We start from the raw sequence: 15803 nt of genomic DNA on the forward strand, positions 1-15803 counted from the left end.
TTCAAAACACTTAATTCAAAGCTTAATTTGAGGATCCTCCCTGTTGTAGTCCAGCAAATATTGGTAGGACTCAAACTGGTACACAAATTGTGTGTGTGTGTGTGTGTGTGTGTGTGTGTGTGTGTGTGTGTGTGTGTAAAAACCAAAAAAAATTACGAAATAGACATATAGAGATTTGGAATAGTGTTTATGTTTAATAAGCCATTCAGTCTTGAAAATCAACTTTAGCAAGTAATTTTTGTAATCAGGCTATTTGAAAACAGAGATACCACCATTTCAAAGCCAACCCTGCACGTGAACACACACACACACACACACACACACACACACACACACACGCAGTGAATAATATCTGTACTCATATACAACATTATTCCTTGGTTCCACAGAGTGTATCCTTGTTACTCATTTGCTAAATAAATTGATAGCTCTTTGACTGGCCATATACCAAGCCATATATAACCTATACCATACTTTATTATGGTTTAGGTTAGGAAGTTAAACCAATTCGGCTATAGGGGGTTTTCAAAATGCAAGTAAGAACAATAACAATAGATTTTACTACATTTTAGATACAATAATTTATAATTATGGTGAAGAAAATGTTTCAGTGAAGAATTATGCAGCTTTGGAAAAGTAGTATTTTAATGGTTGTTATCAGGTGAAAAAAAAATTCAGCACAGAATCGCCAAACTCTAGTTGTAGGTCGTTTTTCTAAGGCATGGGAACTAGCATTCAGAAACGATTCTGGTATGTATGTTTAGGAATTGTACAAAACAGTGTCAAATGTGGAATGACATCTCTCCTGTAAAATTTCTGTGTACAAATCTTGAGGACACTCTAGTATTGTTGGTGGTGTCAAGGTTGCCATGTCTTAGGTACTTCGGTGTTTAGTGAGTAGAGGCTGCTTTATTTCTGTACTCAAATCTGCACTGGTGCGACATATACTTAATAAACTACACTAACCATGCTCAAGTGGAGGAAAAAGTGTTTGCTGTATGGCTATTCATTTCCCTAATCTTTTGTTTTAAAAATTAAGATGTAACTTGCACTTTTTGAGGTAAGCATATAAAATTTGTTTTCCATAAAGTATATAGAAAAATGTAAATAGGAACTTTTAAAGAAGTAGTCTGTTAATGTTAGTCGTCAGATAAGAGTGATCATCCAGAGACCTGTCCGTTACACAAAGGCTTTACTAATCTCTGAGGTCATGGACTTGTTGTCTGTTATGGTGGAATGACAGTGGGCCTCAGTGTGCTGCTAGCCACTGACATCTGGGGCTGTGTGCAGTTCTCTGAAGCATGAGGCTTGATTTAGGAATCTACTTAATCCTCTAAATTCTGTAATTCTAGGCCGTAAAATCTTTTATCAGGGAATAAAGAGACTAGCTCTTTGTCTTTGTAGGAAATAAAAACCCAAAGGTTTTATAATTTAGCTAGAAATAGGTAATTCTAGTGCAATTATTATAATGGTTAAACCCTGAGGAAAAGGCATCAAATGGTGATGTAATCTGTAAGCTATAAGCTAAAAATAAGATAAATAGCAATTTGGGGACACATTGTGGTAGCATTCTGTCTGAGTGCCAGCAGGAGCCAGAATTCAGTAGGATCATCACAAGGCTTCTTTCTTCCACATACTACAGTGTGACTGTATACGGAAACGTATTTGTAAAGAAGTACATTTCAAACAACACGACTTTTCTTACAGATATAGAAGTTTGGTGGTCCTTTCTCTGTTGTGTCTGCTGTGTTGATTTCTTTAAGTGCTAGAGTACCATGCCTGGCCATAGAAAGTCACTGCTTCAAGGCTATGTGGCAGACACAAGACTCAGCTGCTTTTGAGTTTGGGCTCTTCTTGGTTTGGTTTTGGAAAGATAGTTCTAGTTTTGCCTTGATGGGGTAATAATATATATGGTTGCATGTTGTAAACGAGCTTTGCTTGTGTTAAATATTAACAAATCCTCTGGTCTCAGAATTAGTATATCTCAGAATTAGTATCTACTCACAGTTAGGTCTCGTTTCCCCTGACTTCACTCATCTAGTATATATCTGCTTCATGTTGCATTTTGTAGGATTTAACAAACAGCAGAAAAAAATTAACTAATTCTTCCCCATATGGATGTGGAAATTTTAAATTTCTTTGCCTCCTTCTTGTTAGCTATCTGTCTGGAGATGAAGCAGTCTATCTTTTCAGAAGGTACCCAAGTGAATTCACACTTAAAGGACCCACAGGAGATCCAGAGAGAGCCCTGGTGCTAGGTTCAACCTGGAACAGCTGGAGGGCTGGGAGTGTTGTATTTGCTTCTCAGAAGAGATGTCACTGAAGCTAGCATGAACAGACTGTAGTTGTGGGGCAAGTTGGGTGTGGTGGTGACTGAAGATTTCTCAGTGTTTCCTGAGGCACTTGCCTTGCTGGGGGCCAGTTTGCTAATGTTAGGAATGGAAGATCCATTTTATTAGAAGTGTACAGAATCTGGAAAGGCTCTGGATGCATTGGTGTTCCTTACTTTTTTAGGTAAGAACACTGAAGAATTATCAAGGGTAGGCTCATGAATGACTTGAGACTTTTTTCAGGGTCTCTCAGACAGTGTCTATTGTCAATAGTGTGATCATTTGACTGCTGAAAGGCCCAGGGAGAATAAGACTGAAGGTATGCTTTATTCTTTTTGAGAAATTTACAAATGCAACACCACAGTGTTTTAATCTCTAGCTGGAAAAGGTCACCGCAGGCTGTCAGAATTGACAAGAAAGGAAGCTGAAAACAAGGGGATTGAGCTGGAATTAGATTCCGGGGAGAGAGGGAGGGAATTGATTGTCACAGCTCAGTGCTAGTGAAAGCAGTGTGGTGACCATCCTGACACAGCAGACACTGTCAGGGTGGGGCCAACTCAGTGTCCAGAGTGGTAGGCCATTTGGAAACCAAACGTGGGAACAGGAGGTAGGAAAACCCCATTCTGTGGGGATGGAGCTGGCCCACGGGTACCTACTTCTGTACAGCGGCTGTTTCTGAGCTGAGGAACTCTGTCCGGGTTGTTCAGCTAATGTTTGCTCGATAGCGTCCATCTCGCAGTAGGTCTGCAAACCCTTGTATGCGAGCATGTTCGTGAGCAAGGCCATCGCCAAGCATCAGTGATTCTAGATTTGCTAATAGATTCTCTCTGATTACATCAGTGATCTTTTGGAAAGAACTACTGGTTTTCTAAAGACAACTCCTGTGCCATTTTCACATAATTTTTATATCCTCTAAAGATACCTGCTTTAAATGAAGAATAATGGTTACTGCCCTTGAGTTTAACTGAAAGGCTGAGCAAATTTAAAAATGTTCCTACCATAAAAGTATGTTTAATCAACATTGTGACATGGCCTTATTTCCATATAACCGTACGTGTATAATTTAAATTGATTTGCAGTAAGTTAAAATTGCCTTATAGCCTACCACCCAAAGAATTCTAGAGCTCTGGAGCTCTGTTTATTACTAATAAAAGATACGTGTGGCCTGTTAGCTCTAGGCCTCTAGACACACATGCACACAAAAGTGGAAACTAAGAAATGGGTTCCAAAGCATATCATCCATTCTTTGGTTTGCAGCCCTATAATAAGGCACAGATGTTTAAGGATAGTTTCTGGTCCATTGTAGCATTAAGAATACACTGTATTTACATTTGAACTTTTCCAAGTTTGCCCAGCCCCGTGCTTCTTTAAATACTCTTGGTATTTCAACTAGTCTAGAACTAATAATTAAGCTTAGGAGCACCCATTTTTCTTGTATATCTACTCTTCTTCTACAAAGATTTATTTATTGTTTAAAGTTTTCAAATCTTTGGAGAGAATCATGCAGTTTTGCTTTCAATTTTAGCTACGCAGTGTTTCTAATTTGAATTATTTGTCTAATGAATCTTTCCTTCTTTCTTAAAGATATTTATCATGAAGTTTTACCCACCTGAAATTTTTCCGATTTTTCTCAAATATATCATTTAAAATTATTATTGAGCCACAAATATGTTTAATTAAATTACTGGGAGAAATAAGCTTTTGGTCCAAGTTTCAAACACTTTATGATGCATCAGTGCTGAATGCCTGTCTTAAAATAGGAAGAAAAGCAACAAAACTAAAACCTCTTTAAGTTGCCTTATCTTTGAAAATATTAAGAGATGAAATTTTTGATGAAAAATACTGGGATTTTCTATAGAATATGATTTACTTTCTGGGGAGAGAATGAGGGAATTTCTGCTTTTCAGTATAGCTTACTTCTTGGAAATTTTTAATAATTCAAGGAAGTAAAAAATAGTGTCTGTGGAACATGAGCAGACTTGCCAGCTCTTGTCCTGAATGGCTAGTGTCTGAGCACTGCTGTCAATTGTGAGGATTAGGTACTACTTTGGGCCTTTCTTCCTTGAAATGTATAGTTTATCTATGGTGGAATTCACATTTCAGGTAATTTTAAAGTATTAAATATAATGCAGACCTTATAGTTGTTTTGTGGGTTTAAGTATATATCATCTGCTAGTTGATATTAATCTCAGAAAAGAAAATGTACATACACACACAGAAGTTAATCTTCCCAACTAGGACGTTAACGGACTAGACAAGAGTTAAAAGTTACATTTAAAAATGACCTTACTGAGCTCTCTCATTTGATAAGCAGGAAAAAGTGGGTTTCAGAGGCAGAAAGAGTTGTCTGATGCAAAGGACCCACTAGTGAGCTAGCATATAGCTTAGGTGTAGAGAGGGTCCTAGCACCTGCAAGGCCTTCAGTTCCATTTCCCCCTTAAGGACACTTTTACCCTGTAAAAAAAGCCCAGTGCTAATTCTTAGAAAGTTTTACTGTTATATGGTACCGAGCTGTAGAACTAACCTTTGATTATGGATTTCCTGGTTTGTTTGTTCGTTTTTCCCCTGTGATCCTAGTTTAAGAATTTGTATTTCCTGATTCTCAATCCATTACACTTTTCTTGGATTGAGAAATATCACATTGATTAACAGTTTTTTAAATCATGCAAAAAATAGCTCGAAGTCATTTCCCATCTGTAAATGGAGAAGACATTTACAAGCAGTTCCTCTTGGTCACAGATGGGACAGAGGAATCCTGTACCTGCTTTACAAGGATCTGTGAGGTGAACAGTTGCTCAAACAACAGGAAACCATTTGCCGCCGTTGAAAGCAAAGCTCATTCTAATTAACTCGGAGTGGTTTTTCTTTCACATTTTATAAAATGAGAAAATAGACAATAGATCAGAGAGAATCTATGTCTGGGGGAAAGAGTATCATTTTCTCCCCTAAACTTGTACCTGCAGGGCAGCTTTGTAGACACATGCACGTCAGAACATTGTAAGCACGATGTGTAACTTACTGAGCTGGAACTAGCAGGCAGGCAAGGGTATACTCGAACGGTCCATTATTTGTGGTCATGTGTGAGACCCTGGGTTCCATCCCCAGCAGGGAAAAAGAGAGCAGTTTAAGTATCCGAGTTCAAGGGACAGTTCTATTCTTTCCTAATTGCCTCGTTTGTAAACTAATGAAGTGCCTCTTTAGCTGTGTGTTAGAGCCAAGTGGTGGAATTAAATAGCCAGGTGGAAATACACGGTACCGAGTCTCCATCACCAGAAAACTTCTACTTTTCAGTAATCCCTGGACGTGGGCTTTAAAGCCTCCCATGATTCTAATGGGCAAACAAGCCAGTGCAGAAGAAGAGTTTAAAGATCTTTTCAAGGACATATCATTACCCATTCCTTAGTTGCCTGTGTCACATTAATCTAGCTTTGTGCTCTGTGTATGTTTCAGAAGGAGCCTCTGGTGTCTCTGTTAGCATCCATATCGAATCTCTACCCATTACCTTCAGCAAGCAGTCCTGAGATGCTTTTGTGATAGCCAGACTTGCCTCTGCAGAAACCCCAAACTACAATTCCTATGTGCGTGGTAGCATTTGGATACTTGGAGATTACTTGCTGGACTTCACCCACAAAGTTACCTCTTCTGATTCTTGGGACAGGGATTTGATATATAAAATAAGCTGACCTAGAGCTAACGGCATGCCCAAAGCTGGACTGGAACTGGTAATCTTTCTGCCTCAGCTTCTGAAGTGCTGGGATCTACATGTAAGCCATTATTTCTGGCTTTAGTTCCCTTTTCTTAGGACAAAGTATTTTCTCTTAATCATATGGCATTCTTAACAAATCTCAACATCTTGTTTGCTATGTTCTGGAACATCACCTGCTCTTGCCAAGTTGTTCAGCAGAGATGGACACAGGTCCCCAATAATAGAGGAGGGAACAAAAAGTTGGATGAGTGTCAGGTGTCCTGAGCAGGGGGTCTACATAATCTACTGGTAAGCACAGTAAGTGGCACCATTCCAGACATTCTTCAAGTTTTACTAAGTGACAGCTCCTTAAAATATGTTAACATGTTGGGATAAATTATTTAACCTTCAAGTTTTTAGGTTTGAAAGGAAAGACAGAAGAGCAGAACAGGTAAATACCTTGTCTCTGGGTTATGATGCCTGGGGTAGATGATGATTGGTGATACAGGGTGTAGTAGGTCCTTGTAGCAGTTGACACAAAGGGATGGCATGGCAGCCGGAGCACTAGGCAGCTGGTGCAATTGTGTTCATTGTCAGAAAGCACAAATGAACACCAGGGCTCTCCTTGCTTTTCCTTTTCATTCAGTCTAGGACCCATCCAGGTCAGGGTGAATCTTCTCACCTCAGCTAAAACTCCCTGGAATGCATGCACACACAAGTCCAGAGGTGAGTCTCCCGTGAGACTGCAAATCTCAAGTTGTCAAAGATTAGGCATCACCAGGAGCATTTTATTCCAGAGCCTGGTGCCATTTAACCTGTTCTTAGAGGTTTCTAAGATGTAAAATAAGAATATTAATTTCTAAGTTCTTTGTCCACTCTGTACATTAATAAATAAAATTAACAAATTTTGTTTATAACAAATGTATCATCATATGTTCAAATAAATTGATCTCTTGGTACTGTTAGGAAAGTAATGGAACTAATAACATTGTCTGGATTTTCATATATAACTAAGATTCTTGTTATTTCTTAGTTAAAAATCAATGATAAGAAAATTAGATTCTAGATCTGAAATTTTTGCGAAAGAATATGAATTGAACCTTGTAGAATTTTGTATGATTTTACAAGAGTATAAAGTTATAGTGTAATGTTTATTTTTATGGTACTCTCAATTTTATAATAATTTCTTTCTCAGTTAAGAAATTTCTAAAGTAATTTTCCATATAAAATTTTTATGCTAATTATAATCTATCACTTATATATTTTAAATGAATTTTTAAGACGGCGTTTGTTAAATGTACCAAATGGGTTTCTAAAACATAGTTTTCTCATTCAGATGGTCATTGTCTCCATTGAGCCAAGTAGGTCCTTTCTGGCTCTGCATCACTGGACAAATCCTTCAAAGGAGGATTCTTGGTATCCACTGGTCCTCCTGCTCTCACAGGGCTGCCTGAGATTCGCTGATTCTAAATTCTCTGCGAATGAATTCCGCAGTCTCCGCCTATTCATTCTGAACTGTGGGGGCCATGGGACCCTCTGTGTGGTTACTTTAGCTTCAGGGGTTTGTAGGGCTAATTGTAGAAAGGCTAAGATTAATTTTTTTTTTTTGTTCACCAGCTCAGAGCATGATGGCGAGTGAGTACTGCAGGCACCCCAGCCATCATTTCTGACTGTATGCTAAGGTAGCGTGGCCCTGTGCGGTGTCTACATCACCTTCTAAATGACTGGGTTCAGGAGGATGGAGAACAGTGTTTCTGAGGACAGTTAACAAGGAACTGTAAGCCTTCATCTTAGGCAAGGACTGTTGGTTTGGTGACACAGAAAGCCTTTGTACTGATGTTGCTGGGTTTTGGAAGCTTTTGATTTCAGCTTTAGAAATAATCATTGAACACCCGCAAAAACATCAGAGTGGGAATGCATGAGCCTCTTTTATTTTATAAATAATCATTAAACACCCTCGAAAACATCAGAGTGGGGATTCATGAGCCTCTTTTTATGTCGACATTCACATTCACTGACAAAACTTAAATCCAGAGAGAACTTTGGAGACTTTCTACACAGTCACTGTATACCAAAGAAGGCACAGAAACTCCACTGGCTCAGTGGCTCTATTTCATATAAATAAGTCATGTGTATATAATTCATACATGCTTTATAGTTAATATAAATGTTTAATATGAGTACTCGTAAAATTTGAGATTTAAAGGATTAAGTAATTTATTAAGGACAATAGATTAGAACTAATATTCGTTCTGTCTTCCTTCTTTCAGGATTAGTGAGTGACCTTTCTATGTTTTCCTTGTATACTAGGACCAATGTTCATCAGTATGAAGAATTATGGAGACTTTTAAGTAGCAGTAATTATTTTTCTAGACCTTTGAATGTTCCCTTCCTTTATTCCTGTAGGTAGGATCTATATTTTCGAGCTAGTGATCTATATCTATAAGCAGAAAGTGGGCATGGGGATGGATTTCCCAGTACTTGTCATTTGTATGTAAATCCTGTACAGTATCTCTTGGCCTCTTGTATGGTTTAGTTAGAAAGCTTGTCCCCTTGTTTCTCTTACTCTCCGTAATCGGACTTGGAATTCCTCATCTTATCCTAAGTGACTTGCAGGCTCTAAACTTGTCCACTACTGAGATACAGAGATACTGAAGGTCAGGTGAAGATTCACTGCATTGATTGGCTTTTTCTTTGCATTGAGTGTGGGAAGAGTAACGGGACAGAAACTGAGTTAGGCGACACTGGCACGGAGCACTCACCTGCGCTGTGTTGCTAGGCCACCTCTTTTCAAGAGAAAGTTTTGTCCAGGCTCGACAGAGGTGGTTTTTAGGAACTGAGAATCATCCCCGCACGTCCTCACTGTGTGCACCCCTCTGTCTCCCTTTCTTTGGCAAAGGTCAAATAGGAGGAATTCCACTCAAAACGCAACAAGGTCGCCTTCCTCAGCACTGTGTCTGGCGCAGAAGAGAGAAAGCTGCAGGGATTCGCAGTGCTGTGACTCATCTGTGAGCTTCAGTTTTCAACTATGGATCTTCCGAGTCTAATGCACTCTAGAAACTTCATAGAAACATTGACATTTAAAAAACACTAAACTTTCCAATTTTAAGAATTTTACATTTTCCCATAACAATATACTTGGTAACTAATTTTTACTTTTTTTTTAAATGTATATTTAGAAGTAGTGAGAGATTCTGTAGTGTTTTGTTTGTCCTCTTATTGTCTTTTTCAAATAAAAGGAATCCTGATTGGATATTGTGATCCTGGTTTCACCTGTTACATGTTTTCATTTTTAATCTTTGTGGGCATGAGATATGACATATTATCAAGGAACGGCACCTGATGCTCTATGACCTATGTCCTTATCTTTGCCTTTCATTTCTATTATATTATTGTGATTCCCTTTCCAGTGGTTTGTGGGCTTTATGCACTCATCGGAGGGGAGGGATCTGTCTGCATTTGGTCTCTGAGGTAACTTGTGAGACTGCAGTAATTGTGAGTCTGCAGAGGGTGTGTCTCCAGGAAAGGAAGGACGTCTAAACCAACTGCCAGAGAGAAGCCAAGGAGCCCCAGCCTACAGTTGTACCATACTCAGGTATAAAATGGGGTGTCTTGATTCCCACTGAGTTCTGCCCACAACTTCGCATGCACAGAGCAAACTTTTCAGTATTTTAAGCCAACAACATTGTGGTTGCTCATTTTGTAGAGATTGTAATGGATTACTGAGACAGGATTTATATCCTGCAAACCATCATATCTTTAATCTCATCATATCATCAGTTGCTTATCGCGTCTGTTTACTGCTGTTCTGTTATCCATGTTACAGCGGGATCTGAATGGGACGGGCAGTGTGTTAACTATGGTACTTATTTTCAGTAGCTGCTGTGCAGTTAGTGACAATCCTTTTTTTGTTAAATTTTTAAATTATTCTTTGAGAAATTAATGTTTTTATTATATCCACCACACTTTTTGTTACCCACGCCAACTCTCTCCAGGTCTTTCATCTCTTATTTATCTTTATTTTTAGTAGAACCTACTGAATCCCATTAGTACTTTTCATAAGTTCACATACATGGGGACATCCACTTGGTGGTTAACCTACCAGGAACCCAACTCCTAACAAAAACTGACTCTTCTTCCCCTAGCAGCTAGCAACTACCACTAGCTCCCCAGCTAGGGGTGGAGGCTTGTAAGCACATCCCAATTCATTATAGAATATTGATTGGTTTCATCTCATACAGTCAACCACAGCTACAAATACTATGAAATCTTGAGTGCAAAGGTCCTGTCATTCCCAGAAGGCCCTGTTCCTACTTCCTCTTTTGCCGTGTGAACCTTCTGGGGAGGCTAGATAATGTTTCTGTGTATGTCTTTCCATCTATCTGTCCATCTGTCCATCCACCTACCCATTCATCTACCTGTCTGCCCATCCGTCCATCCATCTATCCATCCATCCACCTGTCCATCCATCCATCCATCCATCCATCCATCCATCCATCCATCCATCCATCCATCTTTGTCTGTGTATGTGTGTTCCATTTATGGTTGAATACTCTAAGGATACTTCCTCTCTCTAGTCTGTCCAGTTTTGAGTATGACATGAGTATCATGAATCACCAACAACTTTTCTCTGTTTTACAGGAGGAAATCCATGTCTGGTATGGCAAATCTGGCCAAGAAAATGTATTGCTGGGTAGCTTATGGGCTCCAAACCAAGTCCAATACTGTGGTTTTGCTAAACGGAGATAGTATGGAACTGCCTTCTAAATAAAGATCTGTGCACTCACAGATGAGTAGAGGTCTCTGGGAATGTTAGTCTTTGTCCTTTGGACCGCTGAGAGAGACTCACATCTGGTGAGTGGGCCTTTCTACCATTCAGAGCAGATGTGTGACTCGGCATTCCTCTACAGGACAGAGAAACAAGTGGTTTCATGCAGTTTTTTGTGGAAGAAAAAATGATCCTTCTGTCTCCACAAAACACTTGATTACAAAAAGACTTATTCATAAAGAGTCTTTTCCTTTCACCTCTATAGTCACCTCTCAGTCTTCTTGAATAAGATTATACATCTATTTTTTTTAACGGATACAGAATAAAAAAAAAGATACATGAGAAAATAAAATTTTAAAGCAAGGCTGAGACGTTCCAGGGGGAGTTTGCAACGTATATCTCCTGTTCAAATTATAAGTGTTCCCAGGGCAACTAAGAAGGTAGTTATTTAGTTTTATTTTAAAACTTCTGGAAGGATCTGGAACATTTTAACAGTACAACTTTTAATTTCCTGAGCAGAATGAATACTGGTTTTAAGGTCCTTGCATCAGCTTCTACAAGCAATTTCCTTTGAAAGCTCAGGGTAGCATTTTTCTCATTTTGTTGTCACTGTTTTTATATTTAAAAATTAATTGTTTTTTTTCTGTTATCTTTCTGCCTTGCAAATCCAGTCTTCAAATTCTCCAAAATAGTTGATTTAAATGAATTACTAATATTATTCTTGATCTAGTTCAATATTGGATGGATAAGATAGAAGAGTTCAAAGATTAGACTTGCTTTTCAGTTCAACAGAGTGGATCTTGATACACACACCTGATGGTGTTTCTTATTTTGCGATTATGACTTTAATACTTTATAGTTGAGATAAATGGCCTGTTATATTGGGAAAAGAATGGTTTTGAGGTGTTAATGAAAGGATAATATATTCCAGGGGTAATTTTTTCTTTTCTTCTTGCTTTCTTTTTTTAATTTTACTTTTTTTTACTCTTTTTTGAGATACAGGATTTTTATTTTAAATCTAACTTATTGTCAGTAAGACTAATCTAAACTTTGTCCTTAGATAAGTGTTTGGGGGATGTGTATTTTAATTTATATCACCCACGATGGTATGTTTACTTATTTACATGCTATTTTTAAACTGAATATATTTCTCAGTATATAGTATATTCTGATTATTGTTTCTACTCCCCCATTTCCTTACAGTTTCTTCTACTTTCCCACCCACCCAGATAAACACCCTTTCCTTTGTTCCCCTCATTAAGAAACAGATAAGCATATTATAATAGTAATAATAATAAGTAATTTTTATAAAGCTATCAGACATATAATAATAACAAAAACTAACGGGTATCTAATGATAACACAACAACAACAACAACAACAATAACCTAACTTTAATACAAAATAAAACAAAACAAACTAGAATAGTACAAAATAGCAAACAAAAGTGAACCAAGACAAGCACAAGAAACACATCATGACACTAAGACACATACTTCACACACAAAGAAAATCCATTAACACAAAGTTAGAAACCATAGTCTCCCAGACAAAGCATTTTAAGTCCCTCTCCAAAAACAAACAAACAAACAGAAAAACCCAAAACAAAACAAACAAAAATCTCTGATAATACCATTGAGTTCATTTTGTGTTGGCCGTTTCCAGTTGCCCTTAAGTGTGGTTCGTACGCCCAGTGGTATTTCATTGGTGAAAACGAATTCTTTGTAAGTGGTTGTGAATTGGAGATAGCTTCTATGTTAAGGATGGAGGCTGTGTCTACTTCCCATCTCAGTACTTGAGCCATCTTGCTTAACCCGTGCAGGCCCTGAGGAGCTGCCACAGCCTGTGAATTCATATGTGCTTTAATTTTGTTGGGTCTTGGTATCTAGGTTGTTTGTTTGTTTGTTTGTCTACCCAGTCTCAGGTTCTTGGCCAGCTGGGCAGTGCTGGGCATGGGTTCTATCTTGTAAAGTGGCCTTAATGCCAACCAGATAGTTGTTGGTTATTCTTCCGGAGTAAAAGAGAACAGAGAAGGATGGTATTTTGGAGGAAATTCTAGTTTTCAAAATTTTCATCTTAATCTAGCTACTCTTTGGTTCCTATTTTAACCCTAGAACTCAGGCTATTTATGTGTTTGTTACATTTTTAAAATATATCTCCTGTGAGTCTTTAGTATTTTAAATTTTCAAAAATTGATTGCTAAATATTCAACCCAGGACATTGGCCCCATTTGGACATGGGAAGATTTGGAAATGTACTTGGTTATTAGCACCTGTTCAGATAGCTGCTATCCATGTTGAGTAGAGGCCAGAAATCATAGTGATTACTCTGTGGAGCACAGTGTCTGACCATGGAAGGTAACCAGGAAGTGGTTCTTGAATGCATGTGTGAAAGATCAGACAAGTAACAGTGCTATAAGATGTCTTTCTTTTCAAATAGTTTCATATATATAATGTTATTTTACAAAGTTGTTACACGCTATCTGTGCAATATCAGAGATCAAAGCTAGATAATTATTTTGGTTGCATAAGAGAGTACTTGCCAGTTGGTAGCTGGAGAAAGAGACATTGACTTAACACATTAATAGCTGAGCATTGGTGTCTTAGTTGATCATACCATGGTACCTTCATCTACCACATGCCTTGTCTTCATTTTGTTGTGTGGTTGTAGAATGAGCATAATCCTTTAGAGTTTTCCATAATAATATTTGGTATGTAAGAAGTATTATATTGGGGAAAACACATAGTATTTGTAATAGGAGAACACAATAGTTTAGTAAATACATTTCTTTCTTTAGAAAATTAGACATGAATATACCATGTGATGGCCCTGTATAAAATGGGGGGGGGAGAGGCTTTAACTCTGTGATACATGCTTCCTAGTTTCTGTTCTCACTGGAGTTTGTACTCTGCTATTTCAGTGAAGGAGAAAATAAATTCAATTAATAACAGGAGCTTTACTGAGGTGAAACATTGTTTAATGCACTGTAGCAGCATTCCTATGAAAAATGGGATGATTAACTTCCTCAGTAGGAAGGTTCAGCTTGGGGATTTATTTCCTTCTCTCGTGTAGTAGGGTAGAGACCAGAGTGTGAAGTTCCTTCCCTGACAAGGACACTTAGAGCTTTCATAGTGATTTTTCATTGATGGCTCAGAGTTAGTGCAGGGTGTTTAGAGGACGGACACATTTGGAGGTGGCTATGTAAGACAGTAGCTAAGTGTACAGTTGCTTAGAAGTGCTGTGAAAGTCTAAGACTCTTTTAGAAACCCCTCTCCCTTCATCTTCTTTCCCCGCTATTTTTCTGTAATTTTTCAATCCTATTTTTACTGTACACTTCTTTAATACAATGCTGTGTTCTCCAGAGGACCACACTGAGTCTAGACTTAGCTCTCTTCATCTTGAAGTAATTTGGGGTGAGACAGGGTGTTCATTAGTGTATCACCAGGGGCTAATGCACGGCTTGGCACACATGAGGCTCTTAGCTACTTTTTGGATTTGTGGAATGAGTAAGAGCTGAAATATATGATACAGAAACATGATAGCAATTCCAAGCTGAGGTAATCGGTGTGAGTGGGGTCCCAACGTGAAACTTTATCCTGAATCCTAAGTTCCTTCATGACAGATGTTTGACAAACTGTATCCCAACTCCCTTCTTTTCTCTCATTTTCTTAGAATTATTCATTCATCCAAAATTAATGTTTGAATTTTTACTCATGTTATATTTCTAGGTGCTGAAGATGGAACATTATAAATTTATTTTATAGGATTTATTTTATATTGGATGGAGTTGTATAAAATGGGCTAAATACAAGTGTGGACATTAGATTAGTTGGGTGGAAGGGCAATGGGGAGGACAGACTCACAGGTAGGATGCACTGCAGAGTCAGCTGCAATATTTCCCTCAGCAGCATAATTTTACGGTGGAGAGAGCTCAAGGATGGGGAAGGGCAGGGCACTCATAGACAAAGAAGACTCTTAGCCAGCACTAGGTATGTAGATCGTGAAGGTAAGAGGTCAACTCAATAAGACTGTCAGAATAGGGGTTATGAGAGCTAGCTTTGGCCTATGTTGGAGGCAGAGGGAGAAAGATGACTGAGACAAAAAAATAATTATGAAATGTGTATATATTTCCCTCTCTCTTTCCTTTCTCTCCCTCTTTCTTTCTCTTTTCCCATACTCTTACCCTCAGTCCTCCTCTTTGTGTGTGTGTGTGTGTGTGTGTGTGTGTGTGTGCGCACGCATGTGCATGTGTGCATATGCACACACAGGTATATGTGTGTCATGGGCATGTATGCAGAGTTCAGAAGACAGACAAAGGCGTTGGTCCTTGGTTTGTTTGAGACAGGGTTTCTTTTGTTGTTAATTGCTCCATACTCCATACTGCCTGGCCTATGTCTGACAATTCTCCTGTGTCTACGTCCTGTGTCTTGGTAGACTCATACTGGAATAACACATATGCTGGTCTATCTACTTACTTGCCTTAGAGGGGTCTGAGCTTAAGTAGCCATCATGTTTGCCAGGCACGTATTTGACCACTCTGCCTTCTCCTCAGCCCTCTCCCACTCTGTAGTGTATCTTTCAAAATTAGATAGATGATAGGCGATCTGAGTTAGGCTAACTAAAACTATAAATTGATAGGGCCCAGAAGAACGGTGACAAGCCATGAAGCAGAAATTCATTCTGCATGAATTCATTCACCTCATTCTGAAGGTTTTGGGGACTGTAATAATGTCACAGGGTAGATGAGGTATCTGCTGTGGTGGCATTTGTTTTCTAGTCTACAACTTGTTGACAAAATAGGATTGCCTAGGAATGTTGGGAGTCTTTTGTTATATGTGTTGAATCCATGGGAAAGAGTAGATGTTTGGGCCTAGGTCTGGGTAAATTTATTTTAAATATTTTATCTATATCTTGATAGAATGATGTAAGGATAGTAATTGTCTTACACAATCAAAACTGAGATAAAAGAATGCCAAGGAATTTTAGTAGATTTTAAAATCGTGCAGTTCTTTTTCTATAT

General features: G+C 38.3%; 1 protein-coding gene across 32 annotated transcripts in view; it reads left to right on the forward strand.

The window, feature by feature from the left end:
- Positions 1-15803, forward strand: part of Psd3 (pleckstrin and Sec7 domain containing 3) — a 557293-nt gene that overhangs the window by 377660 nt on the left and 163830 nt on the right. For 12 of the 32 annotated variants that reach the window (XM_087588281.1, XM_087588284.1, XM_087588289.1 and 9 more), the window contains one exon: positions 8915-9276. Coding sequence is in view for 11 of the 13 variants with exons in the window: in XM_087588284.1 (XP_087444410.1) it covers positions 8915-8923 (9 nt within the window). In the remaining 2 variants the exon portion in view is untranslated. 32 annotated transcript variants of the gene reach the window in all.

This window comes from Rattus norvegicus, chromosome 16, assembly GCF_021556685.1.
Source record: "Rattus norvegicus strain SHRSP/BbbUtx chromosome 16, alternate assembly SHRSP_T2T, whole genome shotgun sequence".
NCBI classification, from domain to species: Eukaryota; Metazoa; Chordata; class Mammalia; order Rodentia; family Muridae; genus Rattus; species Rattus norvegicus.